General features: G+C 49.4%; 1 protein-coding gene across 1 annotated transcript in view; it reads left to right on the top strand.

Annotated features, from left to right (window-relative positions):
• The first annotated feature begins 206 nt into the window (after positions 1-206).
• Positions 207-16,565, top strand: part of LOC116862823 (4-aminobutyrate aminotransferase, mitochondrial) — a 33,947-nt gene continuing 17,588 nt past the window's right edge. Inside the window, exons 1-5 of the mRNA XM_032850247.1 lie at positions 207-321; positions 9,687-9,784; positions 11,463-11,492; positions 12,803-12,920; positions 16,344-16,393. Coding sequence (XP_032706138.1) covers positions 252-321; positions 9,687-9,784; positions 11,463-11,492; positions 12,803-12,920; positions 16,344-16,393 — 366 coding nt within the window. The 5' untranslated portion in view covers positions 207-251. The remainder of the gene's footprint in view (positions 322-9,686; positions 9,785-11,462; positions 11,493-12,802; positions 12,921-16,343; positions 16,394-16,565) is intronic.

The raw sequence follows: 16,565 nt of genomic DNA, 5'->3' as shown, positions 1-16,565 counted from the left end.
AGAACTCTCCACAACTAACATGGGTCTCGAGCCCACAACCCAGAGAGCAAGGGTCACATGCTCCTTGACTGAGCCAGCCAGGCACCCCAGCGCCCTTGTCTTTAAAAGTGTACATTCCGTATGAAAGCAAAGGATGTGATGCCAGAAGAACCTTCTCCACAACGTGGGAAATGGCTGGCCTGATTGTGCGTTTCTGGTTTCTTGCAGGGTGGAAGCGTGTGAAGGGGCCTCTGTTCCTGGAGGATAGGATCATGGCCTTCATGTTGCTTAGCCGGCGGCTGGCCTGCACCTTCCAGCACAACTACCACCTGCTCCCACCCAGTAAGCCATGGGGGGTCTTGGCAAGAACTGGTCCTGATGACTGGGGATTCTTGGGGCTGGCCAGCCAGTGCTTCTGGGGCTGTCTTCCCCTCACACACGTGAAAACTGTCCCCATCACTGCCCCTGCCAGGTTTCCTATATCTGCCACGCGCTCCTGTCCCTGCGTGAACAGCTGTATGGTGGGCAGGAAGCTGATCCGGCTTGGAGCCACGTTGCTTGCCTGGAGGGACATCCCCAGCAGCCTGAAGGGTCCAGCCTGTCCTCACAGGGGCTGTTGGGGAAAACACGTAGCTGAGCTTGCTACCAAGGAACAGGAGGGCTACAAACATCCTCGTGATTGACCTAAAGGCCAAGTGGGCTTCAAGGGCGCTGGATAGGAGGCAGCTGCCCCCACTGGGCTCTCCCTCACCTGCACCCACGCGCACCCAGCTGGCCCACAGCACCGCCCGCCCTGCGGCCATGTCTCTATAGGGCTTCTGTTTCTCTCCGCCTCACTGAGTGCAAGCAGCTCAGCTAGGCCAGCCTCACCAGGATCCCGTGAGACCTCCCTCCCAGTAGCCCCACCAGGAAGGCACGCATGAATGCCGTTTTACAGGTGAAAGAGCCGAGCCTCAGAGAAGCAGAGTCAGTCTAGCTGCAAACACTGGGTTATCATCCCTCCCCCATGTGCCTCCCTAGGCCTCTGGGGAAGGGAGGGGCTAGCGGTAACCCCCTTAGGGAAACCTTACACTCTCACCCCCAGCCTATCCCAGTTCTCTTGGAGCCCCATAGTTGTCATCGTGGTATCTCTTTCTTGTTGGTCTCATCTGCCTTCTGAAGACAAAGTGCTGGCCGTGGTCTCGGTTAGCATGTTGAATGCTGGTGTTTATACCCTGGGTGGGGTAAAGAGCAGGCGTGTTCTCTCTCCCGCAAGAGTATTAGCAGGTTTTGTTTAAAACAAAACAAAACAAAACAAACAAACAAACAAAAAACGAACCAACCATTTAATTTGGGCTGATTTTACAAGTACCGAGAAATTAGTAAGATCGTCCAAAGAGGTCCCCTGTGCCCAGTGTCCCCCACGGCTAAAATCTTGCATCGCCAGGATGCTCTTGTCAAAAACTAAGAGGCTGACCTTGTACATTACTATTACCCAAACTCCAGACTTCTCTTCGGATTTTACCAGCTTTTCCCCTGACACCTCTTTCTGGATCCAGGACCCAGCCTGACTTCCCCTAGCCCACTTAGACGTCATGCACTTTCCTCTGGTCTGTGACAGTTTCTGCCTCCCCTTGTTCTTGACCTCCACAACCTCGAGGAGTTAGGTTTTGAGGTTTGGTTTTGTTTTAGGCAATTATAAGAGAAGCATATTAATGCTGACCCATTATTATATTAAAAATGAACCAACACCTGACTGATGGTGCAGGTATGGCGTGCTCCAAGCAGGAGGGGAGTCCTCCCTAGCTAGTACTGTGGAGCACCTGCTGGGTGCTGAGCGTGGTGCCCGGCGCTGGGGGCAAGAGAGCGTGGCCCCATGGGGCCCCAGCCTGGTGGCACACGTGGCTCTGCTTTCGCAGGTCGTTTTCAAGGACAGCAGAGCCTTCCCAAGTTCACGACCAGGAAGGAGCAGTGGGTCAGGACTCCTACAACTGGGCCCCATTTCCAGTGGGCAGGACTGTGAGGCTCCATCTCGCGTGGGGAAAGGGTGGGGGTACTGGTGTCCTCCCGCTTTGCCTGTTTCTTGCTCAGAAGGAATGGTGCATGTGAAAGCGCTTCTACGCTTCCACTGGGTGGGGAGTGACCTAACTCCCATTTTATAAGCACGGATATGGAGACGTGATGAAAAACCAGGAACGGATATGACTCAATCGGGGTGACCAGCTCTGCATGTTCTTGGCCAGAGCTGAATATTTTTTTGGCACACTTGCGTGCGATGGAGAGAACCACACCGTAAGATTTTTTTTTCTTTTCTTTTGGCGTATCGCTTTGACATATCTTGTACGACAGAAGAGGGATAAATGATTGATAGATGGGTAGATAGATAGACAGGAGTTTTTAAATACTTAACCACGGTGTTGGCAAAAATACAGGAATATGCGTACTCCTACACCGCTGATGGGCAAGTAGCAATAAGGAAATCATTGTAAAATGGTAGCTAACCTTTAATCCATTTAGTCCCCTGCGAGAGGAAAGAGGGACTCAGAGAAATTGTTCACTTTCCCAGAGTCTCAGCATGAGCAAGTGGCTGAACCAGGCTTTGAGCTGCGAGCCGGGCTGGCCCCCAAACTTGCAATCTTAACCACTCTATTAGTTATTGCCCTGTGACAAATAGCCCCAAACTTAGCAGGTTCAAGTAACGTACATTTAGTATCTCACGGTTTGTATGGATTAGGAATCTGTAGGGGAGGCAGGCAGCCTTGCTGGATGCTCCGGCTTGACGTCTTATAAGAGGGTATAGCTGAGCAGTGAGCCAGGGCTGCAGTCTCTTGGAAAGGCTCACTGTGGGAGCTGGGGTGGGGGGAATCCGCTTCCATGCTCAGTCCCATGGTTCCGGCTGGATTTGGGGCCACACGGACATCTCCACAGAGCAGCTCACAACCGGCACCTGCTTCCCCGGACTGAGGGAGGGTGCTTCAGTCCGTCACCACGCCTGCTGTGCTGAGGTGTCAGTGTGGTGTCTCCACCCATCGGATCACTGTGAAGCCACTTGACACGGTGGCTCATGGCTGTGACAGTGCTCCCAATGTCATTGCTTCATGCCCCTCCCCCCACATCATTGATAATCTTATCCTGGCAAATGGTGTGCAGAGACTGGGAGACTAGACAGCAAAGCCGTTACCTCTGGGTGGTGAAGTTGTTGATATTTTCCTCCAGGAGTGTGCTATCAAAAAAAAAAATAAGCAAATAAATAAAGGGCATGCTGCCTTCCTGAGAACATGACAAAGGGCTAGAACTTTGCTACTCAGAGGCAACATAGTGCACAACAACCCTCTGCCCGTACCATGCCTGTGATGCATTTGGCAAAAGACCTGAACAGCCTGGAGAGTCCCCTGTCCCCTTAGAGAACCAGAACGCCCAGGACAGTGACGGAGAAAGTTCATCGTCAGCCCCTGCAGTGTCCAGTTCGGCAGATGCAAACACAGACGGCAGCTGTGCCTCTGGCGCGGAGCCAAATGACGGCCAGGGCGTTAGACACAGAGAGACCCTGGGGATGGATCGGCCCCTGGGTCCCCCTCATCCACAGGAGTCCCCATTTGAGCGGCCACATCCCCTGGTCTCCGAGTCCGCAGCAGTGTTCCTGCTCCTGACGCCCTGCTCAGGTTAAAGAAGAGCCCAGGTCCCCTGAACAAGACAAGAATTCGAGAATGTGAGTCCTGTGTCATGAGGCTGCGGCCTGCAGTGCGTCCGAGGAATGACCGTGGGCTGACAGAGAATAGCGCCAGTGGTCCGGCTTAGCCGGCCATCACCCCACATCCTCCTCCTCAGGGCTGACAGAAGCTTCCCGGGAGCCTGGCCGGGAACCGAGGTTTTCCACAGAGCAAGAAAACAACACCAGGAACAGAGGAGAGATGCCCCCCTCTTCACAATCCACTGCCCCCCGCCCCTAAGCATGGATGAAAAAAGTCAAGAACCACCAGGCAATGGCAGGTTTTCCAAGATTGTCGCTTGCATCAGAAACCCCCGTTGGAGGCGGAGCACATGGGCAGAGTCCACTCCCACATCAGCTGGAGCCAGTGGAAAGAAAGGAGGAAGAAGGCTCTGTGGGCCGCCCATGTTCCTGAGAATAGGGATGCTGGACAGGATGTATTTTCTGCTCACCCTGCAAGGGAAGTAAAAACAGGAAAGTCAGCCAGAGTGGGGGAGAGTTTCAGCCTCCAGGTGGGACGGCAGCAGAACTGGCCCAGAGCAAGAGTGTCGGAGATGAGAAGTCCTAGGTCCTCGGTGGCCACCGACTTCTGACTCTGGGCAAGAGAAACCAGACGGTCGTTCTGGAAAGGGTACTTGAGGCTCCGTGGAGCAAGCTCCCGAGAGACGCGTCGTTGTGGTTGTGATGAAGTCAGCTCTGCAAATGCGATTGGCACTGGTTGTCAGGACGGTGTCCCTGTGATTGTGGCACGCTCCAACCGTGAGCTCTTCGGGGAAGGGATCAAAGAACTCCTTACAGATTTCCTCAGGGCCCGGAGATGAGCATGAGTCACAGAAGGTCCTCTGAGGGTCCCCTGGCCGCCGTGAAGAATGCCGTTCAGACACTCGGGAACTTAACTGTGCAGCAGAGAACACTGTGTGAGACGGAGGTGCGGGGGGTCTGTGAGGGCCGTCCCTCCTGCCCCCCCGATACTGAAACCTCTGGGAAGAATGTTGCCCTTTACACTGGTTCCAGTGGCCACACCATTGGCGGCTACACCAATGGCATTAAGACGTGAGGGCTTGGGGAGCAGCCATAGCTAGAAGAGCCATAGCAGATGGCGTGTCTTTGACTCAGGGCCAGCAAATGGCACTGTGGTCACCTTCGCCATCAAGAACAATGAACAACTCGAGGTCTTTGAATGCCGTGGCCCTTGGGCTGGCAGCTGTCTTGCCACAGCTGAGGAAGATGTCCCCAGACCAGCTCCTTGTTGGGTCTTGTGCCTGGACCATGAGATGCACAGAATCAGCTCCGGCTCGGAGGCCTCTGGAGGGTCCCAGCAAACCGTTCTCTGCGCGAAGGTGGTGCGTGAGACCTTGTGTGCAGTGGTTCCTGCCCAACTCAGCCCATACCCACAGCATTCATATTGGTGACCGCGTGTGGATCTGTGCGAGTCACAATCACACAGTGACTGGGAATATCTAGGGGAAAATGATGGTGGCCGCGGGCCTGGAGAAATTGGTCTGTGTTTGTGGGTTACAGTCCCACAACTGATCGCAAGTTTATGGAGGACACAAAGACATGATTATGTGTATGAGCACCCGTAAAATGTGGTTTATACCGGACGATGCGATGCCAACATTCAGGCCACGAGGCTAAATCTGACACAGATTACCCTTGTCGGTGGCACACTCGCTTCCTGGTATGTGGCATTTGTAGATCATTCAAAACAATGATGCTCTCTGACCACACAGACCCAAACTTTCAAACCCCGAGGTCTCACTGGAAGAAGTGTGATGCTCTTTTCATGGCTCAGAAAGGATTCGAACAGGACACACAGGACGACGGGCTAAGGATAACAGCAAAACTGATTCCTAAAGATTTTTGCCTCCCGTCTTGGAAGGTCACTAGTTGAACTAATTTCACATCAGCCCCACACAGAGGCCACAGTCTTCCCTTCCCCAGAGAGCCAGTGAGGAAGTGGTGTCCAGCCAGGTGCACCCCAAGTGCAAATCTGGGGGCCTCTATGGGATGTAGGTTACACTTGAAGTTCTTACTGGAGGTTGGTCAGATTTAAACAGATTTTAGGGAATGATACTTCTCTGGGATAGCATATAGTAATTTATACTACGAGTATTCTCCTGATATTTGTTAAGGATATAGATCTTAATTGGTTAAAAATAATAATAAGTAGGGTGGACAGTTGGGGAGAGGGAAGATAAGATTTTTTAAAAGTAAGGCAGAGCAAACAACTCCAACTGAACTTGACCTTGACCTTGGCCAGGCTCACATCCAGAGCCCTTGCTGTTTAGGAAACTGGCATTCGTTTATTACTCTCACTATAAAGATCAAGAGAACAGTAAAAACATTTGATGGCTGTTTTTATAGTTTGGAGTTAAACATTGACTCTGGATTGGCAAGGCCCCGAGGGTAGCAGGCATCGTCCCCAGACCTAGAGGGCTGGGCTGGACCCCTCCCCGCTACCATGCAGGGTCTCAGATCTTGGGGCACATGCCTGCCTCCTAGCTTTGATGCTTCATTAATGAATGAAAATGCTGGATGGGTCGATGTTAATTCAAACGTTGTGTGCTTCTTTGTGCCTCTAGGAATTTGTCTTTGAAAGAAGTGAGTTGTTTTGCTGCAAATGTTTCATTTCAGGGCCCGGCACTAGATGAGATGAAAGATAGTGTCTGGGAAAGGAGAGGTCTGTGGGACAAATTTTCAGCTTAGCCGCTTACCAGCTGTGTGACCTTGGGCAACCGAGTTGACCTTTCTGAGCTTCTGTGTCTTCTTCTGTAACACGGGAATAGTCATAACATCTACTTCCCAGGGGGTTGTGAGGCTTAAGTGAAACAATCCATGGAAAATACTCAGGGTGCTGCTGGGTATGGTCCCCATAAATTCCCAATGAAGGGACATCTCTGCTCGTGTGACTTGTAAGAGATCCCAGGGAAGGAAATCTGATTGTTTTCTCCTGTGGTCTATATATCACCATTATATATCATCATTAAGAGAATATTTGGGGTGCCTGGCTGGCTCAGTCTGTAGAGTGTGTGACTCTTCATCTCAGGGTCATGAGTTCAAGCCCCATGTTAGGCGTGGAGCCTACTTTAAAAAGAAGTACGTAAGAGAATATTTGTTATATTGGTATTTGGTTATTTTCCTCTACAAAAAGTCAAAAATGAGATCTAGTAGGAAAAGCAAGAGTATTAGACCTGGCTTCAAATCCTGACTCTGCAACGGACTAGCTGTGTGGCCTTGGGAAAGTTGCTTAACCTCTCTGCTCCTCCTCTGCAACCTGAGAACCATCTCTCGAGGGTTGTGGATAAATCAAAACCGTAGATGGGAGTTCCCGTGGGTAGGACCTCGGGCCTGCTTAGCACATGGTGGGGGCTGAATCGTGCTAGCTGCCCCATCTTCCTGTGTTCGATAGCTGTTGCCAGCAAACTTACCAGGCTGTGGTAGCCCAGAGGCCCTGGCCCTCTTCTGTCCATACCCACAAAGACTTGGCACATGGTAGGAACAGATGCAGATCTTGATACAGACTTGTCTGCCCGCCACCTGGGCCTCAGCCTCCCCGTCTCGTGCCCCTGATCCCTGAGGGATGGGTTCTCGCCCTCTCTCCACTCCCCTCTGCGGGTCGGCTCACAGCCCTTGGCATCCTCATACGCATAGCTCCACACGTCCGCACTCACTCCTGTCATTCCCCTCGAGACCCTTTAAGCTGCACTCCCACTGGGGCTGCTTCCAGTGCCAACATTTCCACTTTCCAGATCCCAGGGGATCTGGCTTCTGTGGTACAGTGTCAAGACACTTTCTGGAAAAAGGAAGAGCGGGCCTGTGTGTCCTCATTGGAGGACAGCTTGCAATTTTGAATTTTTCACTTCCCCTCTTTACTGGAAACAGAGCAGGATCCTCAGCGGTTAATAATTGTTTTTGGTTTTTTTTGTTTTTTTTTTTTATCCAAACATGTGTCCTTGTTTTATGCAGGTCTAGCTGGCATCGGTCTGGACCAGTAACCCTGTTCGGCCAAGGAGGAAATAAACAGTTTAATGTAAAAAAGAAGTCATCAATATGTTCCATGACCTTTAACTCAAGCTAATGGAACAAACTCTGTAGGGAATTCCCTTTTCATTTTCAGATCAAACAGAAGACAATAAAAGCCGGCTGGTTCATGCCTTGAAATAAGAATAACCATGAATTTTAACTGGACTTCGTGTTCAAAGGGTTACATTTTGTTACATAATTAATTCAAAAACCTCTTTGATATCCAGAGCAATTATGGAAAATTAAGAATGAATTTAAGTGTTTTCTAGTATGGCTGTGTGTGTGTGTGTGTGTGCAGGTGCATGTGTGTGAGACAGAGAGAGGGAGGGAAGGACAGAGCCTAGCACGTTCTTTGCTTCTCTGAGTTTTGGTTTTCTCTCCTATAAAATAAAAACAATACCGTACCCCTCAAGCTTGCACAAGGAGAAGTGAAATCATGTATATGATTTACACAAAGTGCCCAGTAATTCCCTAGTCTGATACAACTCAAGTAAAAGGAACTATCATTTCCCAGACACCACGTTTGTGCCAGGAAGATCAAAGATGAGCAGGGACATTAAAGGGATTTCTGGGCCACACTTACCTTGCGTTCACCACAACTTTCTTTCAGTCAGGGACCAAGATCTGGGGTTGAGGCTGCCTTTATCTCAGCCACATGCTGAGCCTTGTGGGTCTAGCCTGGGAACTCCCCTCTATACATTGATTATTATGCAAAAATGTGAAATGGATCTCAATCAAATGACTTGCGCTCCAAAGTTTGTTTATTTGATTTTTAAGCAAAAAACATGTGTTAAGTGGGGACCACCTGAAAATTAAAACAGTTGTTGTTTTGTTTTTTTTTTTAAGATTGTATTTATTTGAGAGAGAGAGAGAATGGGAAGAAGGGGCAGGGGGAGAAGCAGACTCCCCGCTGAGCAGGGAGCCTGACATAGGATTTGATCCCAGGACCCCAGGATCATGACTTGAGCTGAAGGCAGATGCTTAACCAACTGAGCCACCCAGGCGCCCTGGGGACCACCTGAATTTAGGCGTTTGATTGTTCCCTCCTCTGATTTCTGAGTGTCTCGAGCAGGGCCACAACTCCAGGGGTGGTGCTCCTGGCATCTGGTAGGTGGGACCAGGGACTCCGCTAACCACCCTCCAGTGCTCTGGACGGCCCCACAACAGAATTATCTGGCCCAAATAGTGCTGAGGGCTGAGCAACTCTGGTCTATATAGACATTTGGATATAAGTTTGGCTATAAATTAAATTTTGGCAAAATTTGGATAATTTTTATAATCTGACCTTTCACATAGTAATACCATGCCCATTTTTCCATGTCCATAAAAATTCAAAATTTTCAGGGGTGCCTGGGTGGCTCAGTTGGTTAAGTGCCCAACTCTTGATTTCAACTCAGGTCATAATCTCAGGGTCATAAGATTGAGCCCCATATCCGGCTCCGTGCTGGGCGTGGAGCCTGTGTAAGATTCTCTCCCTCTCTCTCTGCCCCTCCCCACTTGTGCCCTCTCTCTCAAAAAACAAAAAACAAAAAATAAAAATTTCCATGAAACGGTGGACTGTGTCATACTGTGTTTAGCTGCTCTCCGTTGTTGGAAAGTTAGGTTGCTTTCTTGTAGAAAGATAGTATTATTACAAATATTTGTAACCTGCATTTTTGTCTATTGTCCCATTATTTTCTTAGGATGAATCCTGAAATGAGATTGCTTAGTAGAAAGGAATAGGAAGGCATCATTAGCTGATACTCACACCAGCAGAACAGGAGCACGCCTGTTTGCCTACAACCTCACTAGCACTGGGCTTTCCCACCTGTTGGAATCTGCAGTGTTTTTGTGGCGCCCAGGTCTGGCCAGACTCCATATTCAGGGGTGGCCTGGCTAGGATGGGGTGGAGGTCCTGGCCCTATGTCTGTTGGGGACATTGGGCACCTGTTAGGGCAGAATTCTCATTATACCTCTTGTTACCAGGGATTCTCATCATCTTTGTTTACCGCAGGCTCCAGACACATCAGTCAGGCCGCGGCCAAAGTTGACGTCGAATTTGATTATGATGGGCCCCTGATGAAGACTGAAGTCCCTGGGCCTCGCTCTCGGGTGAGCTGAGCACACTTGAGTGGTGTTCTTAAGAACGGAATGAAAGGCGTCCATGAGGCAAGAACACAGTGACGCTTGGAGACCGGCGTCCTTAGCTGCTTTCAGAGAGTTTACCGCTAGAGATCCGGGTCATTAAACTAGCCCATCCTGCCATAACAAGTGAAAGAGGCCTTCTCAGAGGAGAGGTATCCGTTGTCTGTTGTCACAGTAATGCTGTGTAACGATCACAGGGTCCCAGTAGCATACAGATGGCTTATGCATCAGGGGTTAACTGGGAGTTAGCTAGGCAGCTCTGTTGAGCCCATCTACATGCCTGGGGGATGACTGGCCACTGGCTGATCTAGGCTGAGCTTGTCTTAGTCACTGCAGTGACTTGGCTCTGCTCCATGTGTCTCTCTCATCCTCCGGCAAGCTGGGCTGGGCTTGTCCTCATGGCAATGGCAGAGGAGAGCACATAATGGGTCTCTTTAAGATCTAGGCCCCACGTTGGTCTACCATCACTCCTACCTCATTCTCTTGGCCAGAGGAAGTCAGATGGCTTGCTCTGAGTCCAGAGTGAAGGTCTGGGGCAGAACACCCAGCCAAGGTGAAAGAACATGGCAATGCTAGATGGCACAGAGCAGGGACAGCAAAGGCCCTTGATCTTGACCTTGAAGGATAAAAAGGAAGAGTTCACCAAAGGAGTGTGTTATTCTGTTGTAGACAAGGAGAATGGAATGTGGAGAGGCATGTAGGGTGACTGAACATGGCATACGAGACACTCTGGGTGGCCCCGAATCCCTGGGCTGGATGTTACTGTGTGAGACGGAAGAGGCACAAGATGAGTCTGATGAGGGAGGGTCACGCCTCTCCTCAAAGATGCCACACAAACCTGCATATTACACATTTCAGGGGGGAGGGGTGGATTTTCATTTCACAGTGGCAAAGTACCTGGGATGATTTTTTTATATCCTTGTAATTAATATTAGTTTCTATTGTTATGTGGAAATATATAATTTCATGACACTAGTTGCTGAAGTTGATTCTACGTTGGATTATTTTTAGAGATTTAATCTGTGTAGTAGTAAACCAACTAGTTCCCAATTCACAATTTATAATTCCCAGTTTCTATATAGACTTGGACAGGTGGTTTTTGGAGTGCTCACATTATAATGACACATGGTTCTTTGATGTGCAAGTTTATGTTTTCAGTTGATTTTATTTTTTCGAACAGGGTGTTAAAGCCTCTTTTTCCCTAGTGGAAAGGGAACCAGGGTGCCTGTGTGGCTCAGTCCCTTAAGCGTTCGACTCTTGAGCTCAGCTCAGGACTTGATCTCAAGGTCACTGGCTGTGGACCCTACTTTAAAATAAAAGGAACCTATGCTTTTACGAGCACTATTACATAAACACCTTTAGCTTAAACATTTTTGTTGAATATTTTATTTGACTTTATTGTTATCCTTCTAAGTTTCTAAATCTCTGTTGCACTGGTAATATAACTGGCAGGAATAGTTTCTGCCAACCATTGGTATGAAGCAATTTTTAAATAATTATAATATTGCTAACTAATTAACTATGAAGTTATTGGCATAAGGGTGGGGGGAAGCCCCAGGACTTGGGAAGACATGAAAGACTTGAAGCTTCTTCGTTCGGCAAGAGTGTGTCCTTGCCGTAACGCTTTTGCTCTTCTTGCCTGCAGGAGTTAATGAAACAGCTGAATATAATTCAGGTAAGTGAGCATGAGCTAACATTCCCTCCACTCCTCCTCCGTTACGACTTCACTGAGGGACGCAAACATTAGGGGGGGCCAGCTTTTTAAAAAAAAAAAAAAAAAAAAAAGCAAATGTCTTAGTTCTAAACCTTCCCCCCTCCCCAAATTTCCCTTATGATTTCTTTTTTTGACTTATTTGTTATTTATGTGTTATTTAGTTTCCACATTTTGGGGAACTCCCTAAATTTCTTTCTGTTACTGATTTCCAGTTTCATTCTTTTGGGGATGGGAAACATACTTTGCGTGATTTCAGTCCTTTTAAATTTTACTGAGGCTTTTGTATGGTCTATCCTGGGAAACGTTCCGCATGCACTTAAGGAGAATTTGTGCTCTACCACTGTGGGGTGGAGCGTTTTGTAAGTGTTTGTGGGATCTGTTGCTTTGGAGCATTGTTCAAGTCTTACTTCCTTGTTAATCTTCTACCCGGTGGTTCTATCCACTATTGAAAGCCACTATTAGAGCTGCAGCTCTTCTCTTATATTTTTCTTCAGTTATGCCCATTTTTGCTTTATGTACTTTGGGGCTCTTATATCAGGTGCTTACATGTTTATAATTGTATCTTTTTAGTGGACTTCACCTCTAGAAACATTTTTGTTTGTTTTACAGTTGACTTTGCCCAATTAATATAAAGCATTTCAGTGTTCTTAGGATTGCTGTTAAGAATCATGTATTTTTTCCATCGTTTTTCCTACAACCTATTTGTATTCTTGAACTGAAAGTATGTCTCATGGAGACAGCATCTTTTTATCCAGTCTGATAGTTTCTAATTTTTTGTTTGGGTTGTTTAATGCACAGTTAATCTTATTATTGATATTCTTATATCTTCCATTTTACTCCTTGTTCTCTATATGTCTCCTATACACACACACACACACACACATATATATATATATATTTTTTTTTTTTTTTTGCTTTAAGTGGGTATCTTTTAGTGGGCCACTTTCATTTCTTTCATAATTACTACACATTTTTTAGTTTTCCTCATGGTTGCTCTAAGGCTTACCGTCGTCTTAACATCAGAATCTTCTTCAGATTTATTTCTGAACCTTTTGTTGTTGTGATATATAAAATACATACATAAAAATTCATAAAATACAAATTTCAGCTTAGGAAACTGCTATAGAGCAAGCCATACATGTAAGCACCCACAGATACCCTCTGTGTGACCATAGAATGGGCAGGACATGGTTTACTTCTCCTTCTTTCCCCGAAAGATGGAGAATCTAGGAGATTGTAGTGACCCTGAATCAGTCTCTGCTTTCCCCAAGAATGCAGAGGCTGTGCACTTTTTCTGCAATTATGAGGAGAGCCGAGGCAATTACCTGGTCGATGTGGATGGCAACCGGATGCTGGACCTGTACTCCCAGATTTCCTCTGTCCCCATAGGTAAGAGCTGGGAAATCTGCCCTCATATGTGGGACCTTCTCTCTCGTTAGTCATGGTGATCCAGACTTTAATGCTCCTTCCAGTACCCACATCCCTGTGTACTGCCAGACACTTCCCTTAAGGGCAGAGAAAAGCAGCAAGTAATTAGTAGGGGTTCTGTTATAGGAACTTTACGTATCTTTTCTTCTCTCATTGACTCTTACTTGAAACCCCACAGAGTGAGTAGGTATGAACACCCCCATTTTGTAGATAGATAAGCAAAACTCAGAGAGGTGACGTGGCTTGCAGAGGAAGCATGGCCAGAACGTGGGCTCAGGTCTGTGGGACCCTAGCCTTTAATGTCAGCTGCCTTAGGTTCGGTCTCGTAGAAGAGCCTGAGGCAGGGGTTCTGTGCAAGTTGCTTTTCACGGACACACTCTCGGGAGACAGAGGAGACAGGGAAAGGCTAAGAAGGATGAGGTCTTAGCCAGAGACTAGCCATAGCCTGATCCCACAGGGGGCTCTGAGGTATGGCTTGCACCCCAGAGTTGGTCTCAGACAGCATCAAAGAGGCTGGCCTTTTTGGACACCAGTGCCAGTCAGTCATTGCCTCTCAGTTGCCATCAGGAAGGACATGGCTCACCTGTTGGGCAAAGGACCAGGGCAGTTTTCTAGAGAAAGAGATGACTGGAGCTGTTACCGCCCCCCCCCCCCAGGCAGCTGGGAGAGGGGTGGCCTGCCCAGTCAAGGTGAGCAGTGGGGTCACCAGTAGTGTGTGCCTCACCACGCTTACCTCTGGGACATACAGAGTGTGGCTCACTGCTGGAGGAGGTCACTGAGGACAGTGGGATGGATAGGGCTGACTCAGACATGCAGGTCACTGCTGCACTCAGTGGCCTGTGGGCTGAGCATCTCGTCTAGTGAAGCCCGTCCCTTTGTGCACGATGCCAGTCCCTATTTATTTCCCATTAAGATGCAATTAGACAGTAAGGTGACTCATTCCTTTTGGGAAGCCCATCATTCAGACACACTGGCTTCTGAAGACATTTTGGATTCTTTGATTTACACAACGCCATCCACATTCCGGGTGGGAGTGAAAGGGCCAGGTCTGGAGTTCTTAGGGTCAAATTCTACCTCTACCATGTAACCGCCAGAGGCCACAGGCCCTTCTCTTCCCAGCTAACTCCCTGTCCTCCCGCCCCCAGGCCCCTCAGTTCTCATCCCCTGCCAGCTAACAAATATGTGGGGGTGTGGGGGATCAGGCCAGCAGAAGTTGAGAAAGCACAGGGAGTTCGGACAGTTCTTCTCTGGGCGCCTTTTCTCCCTTATCTGTAGTCTTTGAGATGACTTTTTCTAACTGGTAACTGCTGAGAATTTGCCACAGGCCTGGCATATTACACACCTTATTCACTATCCCATTAGACCTCCACCACAGTCCTGTAACTGCTGGTCTTACAATGTCACCTCCAGCTTACCCATGGGGGCCGGGTTTCAAGACGTCACAGAGTTTGTCCCGCATGTCCAGGGAGTCCAAGGATTTGAAGCAAAGGCCCTCTGCCTCCTAAGCTTACTGGTGTGACGGCAGCCTCACAGACGGCTGCCCGGTCCTGCCCTGGCCTGCAGGGCAGAGTCCCACAGCGTTAAAAGCCCGGGCGTGGATTTCTCTGATCAGAGGGACCAGCTTTGCTCTCGTCTCTCCCTCTGAAGTCGATGAGACAAGCCACATCTGTGGTTTAATAAGATTTTCCTGAACTGGCTTATCTACTGAGGCAGCAAAGTAATAAACACCCAGGCAGCATGATAAAGAACCTGAGCCGAAAGACCTCTGGCTAAAATGCAGTTGGAAAAAACCCACAGAGTGCTCCTTCCTTGAGTAACGAGCACCCTGCAGCCTTGGGCCCAACATGCCTGCGAGTAGGGTGAGAGGGCGGGGAGGCTACTCACAGCTCTGTCCCCTTGGACCCCCAGATAACCACCCCCAACACACACACACCAGCCCACCCTCCTCCAAGCAGGCGGTGAAACCACAAGGTTCTTCTAGTCCGTTCACTCTTCGATGCTGCAGAGGAGGACGTCTCCCCAGGGTGGCACCAGGGTCTCACCAGCCCTCTGAACTTGCTAGCCTCCCGCAGAGCCAAGCGGGCCCCAGGCCCTGAGCCTTAGGTGGACCTCTCACCACAGTGGTACAAGTCTCCCTTCCAAGTGAGTGCATTTAAGGGCTCCTGGCTGGCTCAGCCTGTGGAGCATGGGACCCTCGATCTCAGGGTTGTAGGTTCAAGCCCCACGTTGGGTGTAGAGATTACTTTAAAAAAATAAAATCTAAAAAAAAAAAAAAAGTGCATTTAAACTGAAAATGAATTGTCTTAACAAAAATAGACAAGTTATGCGTGGTAAAAATTCCGATAGTCGGAGACCAGGAATTTCCTTCCAGGTCTGTTTCCTGCGCCAAGATCCACCGGCTGGTCTCTCTCTCCTGTAGCAGTGCTGGGCTCCCGCCTATGTCGCTGGATCTCCACGTCATTCATTCGTTCAGCTACTCTCTACTGAGGGCAGTACTTGGCCACTGCCGCGGAGGGGCTTCCTATCTGGGCTTCTGACCTCTGTGGTCCCCACAGACTTGGCCTTCCCCGGGGAGTCATTGCCAGGATCGGGGACGATGAACAGAAATCAGAAGTACAGGCCTCGAACCCGGGACACTCTGGCTCCGGGTTCTGTGTGGCGTCCTCCCTCCTCTGTGATAAAAGACCCCCCTGCCTGAGCATCTGCTGTGCACGGGGGGGCTTTCTGTTCGTTATGGCCCCTGATGGGTGTCGGTTTGCTTTCAAGCCGGGAGACACAGTTAAATGTCCGTGCATTGCTCATTGTACGCGTGTGTAGGGTGAATTCATAGAAGACCAGTTGCTGAGTCCAAGGGTATCCTAGGCCCTATCCTGCAACCTCAGGCTCAGCTTGGACAGTCGATGCAGTGAAACTCTGGGGCGCGGCCCGCATGAAGGAGTGGGGGGCGTGGGTCACGAGGTGCAGGCCACACCATTCGCTTGCTCAGTCCCTGAGCAAACGTGTGTTATGACTGGACCCCAGTGGCCCCGGGGAGGGAGGTGAGCACTGCATCTGCAGTTTGTCACACTGGCCTGGGGGACCACTCCCAGCCCTGGTGCTGAATTGGGCCTTCACCTTGCATTCATTGTCCCATCTGTGTGACTAGCCCAGTAGGGCTCAGACCCGAGCCTCAGGATCAGCTAGGGAATTTGGAAAGATCTCTGGCAGCAACCCAAGTGATCCTGAGCCCAGAGATCTGGGAGGGCCCCAGGAATGGATCTTGTCTGCCAGGGACAACAAAGCCCTTTGTGAAGGGAGTGGCAGGTTGGAAAGGAAGTGGGGGTGGCTGTGGGGGGGGGGACCCTGGGCACCGTGCAGGCCTCCAACTGTGCCCTCTCTCCCCAGGCTACAGCCACCCTGCTCTCCTGAAGCTGATCCAACAACCTGAAAACGCGGTGAGTCCCCGGTGACGCAGTGTTCGTGGTGATCCTGAGTGTCACTGGGCAGCCTTCCTTTGGAAACAGCCCATTCATTCATTCATCCTTCATTCATTCATTCATTCCACAAATATTTATTGAGTATATACTGTACGCTAGGCACCTGAAATGCCTTGGTGAGCGAAACCAC

Source organism: Lontra canadensis, unplaced genomic scaffold, assembly GCF_010015895.1.
Source record: "Lontra canadensis isolate GAN:19392208 unplaced genomic scaffold, GSC_riverotter_1.0 scaffold348, whole genome shotgun sequence".
Lineage (NCBI taxonomy): Eukaryota > Metazoa > Chordata > Mammalia > Carnivora > Mustelidae > Lontra > Lontra canadensis.
This window is presented reverse-complemented; position numbering and strand designations above follow the sequence as displayed.